Genomic DNA, 7,564 nt, shown 5'->3' on the forward strand with positions numbered 1-7,564 from the left:
AATGCAGTCACTTTTTACAGCAGGATATTTATTTAGTCTATTTGTATATTTATGTAAGCGATTTTCATATCGTAAACTATTTAAAACACTAAATATATACAGAGCACCTATAAACATCTTATTCAATAATGTGCAAAAATAAGCTATTTTAAATGATGACGCGATTATCTGGTGTTTTTGAAAATCCAGTGCCCCCTTCCCTCCGAAGCCGCTGGATATAATCGATGATATACTGTATTAACACAATATAGTTTGAAACAATATCATTGTTTAGAGTAGGTAATGTGACAATTGTAATTGTATTGTCATTTAATAGTGGTTAAAAGTGCTGGAATAAGTGTGGCTAATAACTTAATTGATGAGTGCATAAAAAAGAAAGGTATAAAAGACGTTAAAATACAACATTATGCTACTTGCTTATTAGCCCGTCCTAGGACGGAAGCTGTAATATTTACGAACAAAAATGAGCAGAGTATAATTGTATATTGTGTTAATGGAATGGCAGTGAATCTTGCACGAAAGTTTGTCATAAAACACTTCACTGCATTTCACTGTAGCACTGTATATAACTGAGCTTAAATTTGTTCAAATTCACTGCTCTTATACTTTATTCTCTTCTGCTTTCGGTTGCTGGAGTTCAAATAAATTGGATTGCAATACAATATCTGGAAAATCACCGAGAAATGTCTATTTAACTAAAATGTAGAAGCATAAATTAGACTTACCTTTTGTTTCAAGTGCTGAAGAAAAAATAAAGACCCCAAATCCACTTTGTTGCTGCGTAGAATTATTTATTAGATTAACTTTCAATAAAAAAAACGTCTAATTTAAAGCGAATTTGCGAAATATATATTTCCTCTCGACCTTAATGACGGGGGGTGCGGCATGTGGAGTGACGTCACGCGCGGGACGCAACTCCCTCAATAATCATGAGCGAATGACGTCACTCCACATGGAGCTTCCACCCCTCTTCAATAATCATGAGCTGATGACGTCGCTCATGTGGACCACGCCCCCCACCCTCATTAATAATCAAGAGCGGATGACGTCCCTTGTGGACCCCGCCCCCACCCCCTCATTAACAATCAAGAGCGAATGACGTCACTCCACATGGAGCTCCCCCCCCTCACCTGTAAATAAACGTCTGCGTAGAGTTATTTATTTGGTTAACTTTCAATAAAGAAAAGTCAAATTTAAAGCGAATTTTCGTAAAAAAAATTCCGCTCAACCTGCGTGAGTGTAAAAATCCTCCCGCTCATGATTATTTTATTATTATTGACGGTGGTGGGGGGGGAGTGTGACATGTGGAGTGACGTCACGCGCGTTACACATTTATGGGCTATTATAGTAGTAATACTGTAATTTGTGTCCACATGTGTGTATATATATTTGTTTAGGTGTACTTATATAAGTGTGTGTGCATCAGGCCACATTTACTCACCCACTCACACTAATTCACTCATCCACCAACCCACTCACACACCACTGACCCACCTACTCACTCACATCCTCACCTAACTCAACATATTCACTCATCGATCCACCCACCAAGTCACCCACCAACTCAATCAGGCACGCATTCACTCACCAAACATTATCCCTCAATGGATGAGTGGGCGTGAGTATGGGGGGAGAAGAGTGAAGGGATGGGCAAGGGAGGGGTTGAGTTATGGGAAAAGTGACAGCAGGAGCAGATTGGGGGATTTGGGGGTTAAGGGGAGGGGTGAGCGTGGAGTGCGGGGAGAGGAGTGAAGTGAGGAGTGAAGACTAATTGCAGTGGCGAGGGGAAATATTGTCAAAAGTTGTGTTCATGCATCGGCTATGCATGTCCGAGTGTTTACGCAAGTATGGGGTTACATTGCACTCTGTGCGTGCACAGTTATTAAGTGAGGATTCTTATAGAAAAAATCCGCCATATAGTCTTAACAGGCTGCTGGGGCAAGTGCTGTTAGGGAGCACCTATGAAGGCCGGCATGGCATATGATGGGGAGGGTGACCAGCATCGCGCCCGGCCGCCATTGTCTCCTGAGTCGCGATGTTTTACACACTGCACATGGTACTCATTTGAAGACAAGTTGATATCACACACACACACATATGCACGCACAATTTGTGAAGTAGTGAATGCGAGGTGTGCAAGTCTTACTCTAGCTTTTTACATCTGTGCAGTCCAGGCTGAAGTCTCTTCATTTCCTCAGTGCCGATGCCACAGTCCAATAGGTTGAGTGTCTCCACAAGTTCTTCTCGATGCTGCAGGATCCAGGAGAGGGCAGCGCAGTCTGGCAAGGACAGCCTTGTCTTTGACAGGTCTATCTCAGTCATGGACCGAGTGGCATCACTCAGGGACTTGCTGTCGTGCAGCTCGTGCACGCAGTGCAGGAGACTGATGAGCCTGTGTTTGTCAACCCTCTGAGTCTCTATGCTGCGATTGAGCCACTCGATTATTTCCTTTTGAGAATCTGCAGATGGAGGATCCAAGATACTCTCAAAAAACGTCCATGGAGTGCTTGATGCTAGTCCACAAAAAAACCTCTGAAACACATCAAACCTCCCATCTTTGCTGTCCTCAATAGCTTTGATGATGTAACTCACTGGCCGTGTTGAATGTGACAGATGCACGGCTATTGCTGCAAAGAATTCCTGCATTGTCAAGTGTGAAAATGAATAACAACTCCCTTGTTTAATGCCCTCACATGTGAACACTTTGTTGATGAATGTACTTCCTAGTTCGAAAGAACTAACAACACACTCTTCTAGATCTTTGTGGCTGAACACCTGGATGTTTTGCTGAACCCCCTTCAGAGCCATATTGGCAAGAGACGATACAATTTCCTTGGCTCCGCGGCTGCCACGTCCATGGTGTACTATGAGCCCAAACACGTATTGTGTGAAGAGGTCGGTCATTGATTTGAGGATAATCTCAGAATGTTCAGACTTTTTAAAATGTTCCTTCAGTGTAATGGCTGCTATATGGCAGAATGACGGGTTCTGGGACAATGTATTCACTGTTTCATTTTCCTTCAGGAGCTTGAGTGCCCTTTCTGCTAGACTACTATCTTGGTAAAATTGATTAAAGAATGCTATTTTATCTTCGTTGGAAAACCCAGTGATTTCAACAGCTCGATCAACATTCACTCCACTCAGCTGCTCCATGGCAATGGGTCTGGTCGTTATCAAGACCGAGGCCTTGGGCAAGAGATTTCCGTTCACTAGGGCAGCAATGATGGCTTCTACTGTTGCAGTCTTACGTGGATCAGTGCAAGCATTGGCATAGTGAAGGCACTTTCCAAACTCGTCTAACCCATCCATAACAAAAAGGGTTCTCTCTTGGTTTGCGAAAACCTCATCTGCTTTGTTTCCCAAACATGAGTGCAGCACAGAAAACAGCTTATGCGAGTGACACCTCTCCAACATGATTTATCTCCCAGCACATTATGAGCACAATGTGCTCAAAGCGTTGTGCAAACACTCTCTCACCTGACAGCAGGTTGTGCACAATGAATTTGCTCAACATGGTTTTACCGCTGCCTGGAGTCCCCACTATAATAGCCAGTCGGGGATGTATTTTTTTCTCAGTGGAATCAATGGGATCAAAGAGCTTTTTGTAAGTCATCCCTTCTCTCTGTGCTCTCTTCATTAGCTCCTCGTGCTACTTTCCTCTCGCTAGTAACTCGTGCTCCTTGGTTTTTTGTTGGTGGTAGTAGGGAACCAGAATTGGCTTCACTATCCTCCCCAGCAAAAACACTGCAGGTTCTCCAGGTCGTGCATCGTAGTTTCGTGTTAATGATGTCAGCTTCAGCAAGAATTTTCTGTAATCATCACCAGGGTTATCTAAATTAGGTGATAGTATCACCTAATTTAGCATTCATCAAATCATCACAACCTAATTCTATAAATCTGTGTGTAAAAGTCACTGCTGCCTTGTCCTACAATTATTGTTTTTTGTTGTTTAGGATGTTGAATTTTACTTTTTATATTTCACTGGTATTGGGCCGTTTTTCCTGTCCCATCTCAAGCTGGCCTACACCACGTAGCACGGGGGCTACACTGTGGTGGAGTGCAGTACACCAGGCACGGTCCTCTGCAGGCAGAGAAGATGCAGCGCGTGCACCACAACAACAGCCACATGAATCACACAACTCGTAGCATCCCACGTGATGCATCGTAGGTTCACTTGAACTTCAACTAATCTGGCTACTGCATCATCAGCAAGCACTGTGGCATTCACTACATTTGGGAGACTGGCGATTTCCTATGACAAATTTGCTCAACAACTTCCATCGGCTTCCCAAGGAAACATTGAACCCAGTGGCTCATAACTTTGACAGTGTTAAATATCTCCGTAATCAAATACTTCGAGTCATGAAATAGTGTACTTTTTATAATCGTCGAGGGCTTAAAAATGACATTTTATCTGGAGGAAGTTATAACCAATCCAAGTCAGGGTGTAAGAGGAAAGTAGGTTCCTTTATATGAGTCAATGGCAATATAAGGTCGGGTGTCATTAGAAATATCAGTTATAGTCGATAATAAAAATGTATAATTATTTCTCAAAAGGAGGAGATTGTACTGAGAAATGCAGATGGCCAAGGACTGTGCCACGTGGAACACCACAGAATTGGGGCTTCTGAACAGAAGGCAGTCCTTGCATGGAACAATATGAATCAATTTCAGAGGTTTAAGCAGAACCAGAAGAGAAGTTTGTCAGACAAGACCTGCATAGCCATGACGATTCAAGAGGATGGAGCGGTGTGTGGTGTCAAAAGCAGCCCAAAGGTCAAGAACTAGAAGCAGCATCTATAGTTTAACAGAAGTGGTCATTCACCATGCATAGGGGAAGTTTCATTGACATGGCCCTGGTGGAATCCAGATTGTACCAAGTCATGGAGACCATGGCAGCAGATGGATTTGCTGCCATGGCCAAACATCTTGGGCTTGACACTTGAAAGAGAGCTTCATAGCTCATTATATTCTTCCAGCTTAAATAAAATGTCTGTGTCTGAAGAGGTGAGAGAAAATCACCATGTTTAAGTCTTTTCCAAGGAAAGGGAGGTGTAGGATAGGACAGAAATTCAGGAATGTTGGGGTCCAGTGTGGATGTAATGTTTTGATACTGACACATTTCTATTATCCATCAATCCTTTCCTCCCAATTGCTGATCGCTTGTACATACCCTGCTATGGAATGGAATATTAATGTCCTCCTCCTGAGAGGGATGTTGTCATGCAAGAGTGGTGCAGTTTGCGAATATCAAATGATAATTCATATCAGTTCAAAGCAATTCCTTTACCTAAACTTGCCCAAGACATGCGAATGGGTAAGTGAAGTTAGCATCACTCACGAGAAGTTGCTCCAGGGATGGCTTTGCCTGCAGTACTGATCAGATCGACACCCATCACGTTGAGCTGCTGCTCATGCTGTGATATCCACTGATCCAAGAGAGGGATTTGGGATCTCAGTGGCACCAGCACATCTTCAATGAATCTCATGCAGACTTGTTCTCCGTTGTCGAGCACCAGGTCAACCAGGTTCCGTGTTCGTGCAATGGGGTTATTCTCGCTTTTGAGGGACACGTATTCATCCTTCAGGACTATCTGTTTTTGATAGATATGGTCAAGCACTTCTAAAGACTTCGCCTGGAGGTATTCCTGTAGTTTCACTTTGTTGGTTCTAATGATCTCATATGCAGGATCTTTTGATGCCATCACGACAAATGCATCAAGTCACCTGAAGAAAATGAAAACAAACCACGTGTCACCTGTAAGCATAGTCGTGTAATTTTAGCCAGGTACGGGAAAGAATAATAATTATTATAATAAAATTCTGCTACTAAAATCTGAGAGGTCTCGGTTAGGTACAATTGTAACTTTAGGTATTTGATTGTGAATACATTGAGATATTTAAATTGTAATTTAAATTTCAAATTGTTATTGGAATTTATGGAAATACATTAAATAGCATCGAAACACCTTAGGCATCTCAAAACACTCTTCAGTACAAGCATATGAACATTCATATGAACACAACACTACGACAAAAAAAGTAAAATGTAAACCTAATTCAAAACACCACACAGGTTTAGCAGATTAAGCAGCTGCCTGACACCACGTGCTCACTGCCACGACCACCGTGATGCCACGCAGACGGCGAATTGCGCTGTGATGTGCAATGATCGGGATAGCGTCACCTCTAGTTGAGTGTCGATTAGGATGGAGGGGGAATGGCAGAGGGTGGGACCCAGGTTTGATCTTGGGTGGTCCCCATGTAGTGGGCACTCCCATGCTCTCAATGTATGGGTAGAGGGTGCTCTGAGGTTGTCTAGCAGTGGTATGACATCACAAACGCTTCACGGAAATTAGTGAACATGATCATTGCAGAGGTACAGTGTGTTTGTGTGGGGAAGCCAAAACTTAAAGTACACACATGAGGCAGCGTCAATTTTACGGTGATGTTCATTATGTTAAATAAATCACTTATCCAGGACAGCAGTGGTCCAGGTGTCTATGCAGCCACCTTCCTATGCCTTTGAATCTCCACCTACACCGTCTCTTAGGAGTCCTTCAAAATAAGCAGCACGTTACATCATCATTAGCAGCCATTGTCTCTCTCCGCTGGATGAACGCCTCCCTATATACAGGTAGGAACAATGTTCCACACTGCCCACCAGGGATTTATTGTCTGTCTGACTGTCTGTCTGTCGTGCATAAATAAATATATAATACACACAGCTCTTTGATTGGTGGAGACCTTACAAACAGCTCTTTGATTGGTGGAGACCTACTGCCGGGTACGGAGAGGGGAGGTGCCTAAGGGAGGAGGGTCAGGGGAGGGGCCTAAGGGAGGGGGGGGTCAGGGGAGGGGCCTAAGGGAGGGGGGGTCAGGGGAGGGGCCTAAGGATATGGGGGGTTGGTCAGGGGAGGGGCCTAAGGGAGGGGGGTAATGGGAGGGGCCTAAGCAAGGGGGAGGGGCCGATAGTTAAGGGGGCTGGCTACCTGGCTGGCTGCCTGGCTACCTGGCTGGCTGCCTGGCTACCTGGCTGGCTGCCTGGCTACCTGGCTGGCTGCCTGGCTACCTGGCTGGCTGCCTGGCTACCTGGCTGGCTGCCTGGCTACCTGGCTGGCTGCCTGGCTACCTCAAGTCAAGTTATCTTTTATACAGGTAGGAACAACAGGTTCCACACTGCCCACCAGGTATGAGTTGTCTGGCTGTCGTGCACGAATGCGTTGTCCAACCAAGTTCCTACCTGCCCACTCCGAAGGAACGTGTTTTGTTTTACATAATAAATGAATGAAAAACAATCCTTATTAGTATCAATAATAATGAAGCAGCTCCGTCAGTGAGCATGCACCACATGCATTTACAACAGCACGCAGAGCATAAGACTATAACAAGTTTTGTACACCATGTTCGTAAACGCAAGTGAGCCATTCTTTAGTGGATTTTACTTGGTAAATAAAATCTTTTCTTTGTTTTTGACCTCACGTGACAAACACCAGCATTGAAAAAAACAGTAAATGCACCAGAATGAAGCAGGGAACATCTCACCAAGTCGTATATGTGTAGT

General features: G+C 44.0%; 1 protein-coding gene across 1 annotated transcript; it reads right to left on the bottom strand.

Moving 5' to 3' along the window:
* Positions 1-2,141: 2,141 nt before the first annotated feature.
* LOC144953614 (NACHT, LRR and PYD domains-containing protein 1 homolog) lies at positions 2,142-3,336 on the bottom strand. Its single transcript, XM_078884203.1, has one exon. The coding sequence runs from the start codon at positions 3,307-3,309 to the stop codon at positions 2,143-2,145; it is 1,167 nt and encodes a 388-aa protein (XP_078740329.1). The 5' UTR covers positions 3,310-3,336; the 3' UTR covers position 2,142.
* Between the last annotated feature and the right edge of the window lie 4,228 nt (positions 3,337-7,564).

Source organism: Lampetra fluviatilis, chromosome 79 (genome assembly GCF_964198595.1).
Source record: "Lampetra fluviatilis chromosome 79, kcLamFluv1.1, whole genome shotgun sequence".
Lineage (NCBI taxonomy): Eukaryota > Metazoa > Chordata > Hyperoartia > Petromyzontiformes > Petromyzontidae > Lampetra > Lampetra fluviatilis.

Excerpts from the sequence above, each read along its gene's own strand:
- LOC144953614 (XM_078884203.1), bottom strand. The coding sequence starts at position 3,309 with ATGGATGGGTTAGACGAGTTTGGAAAGTGCCTTCACTATGCCAATGCT.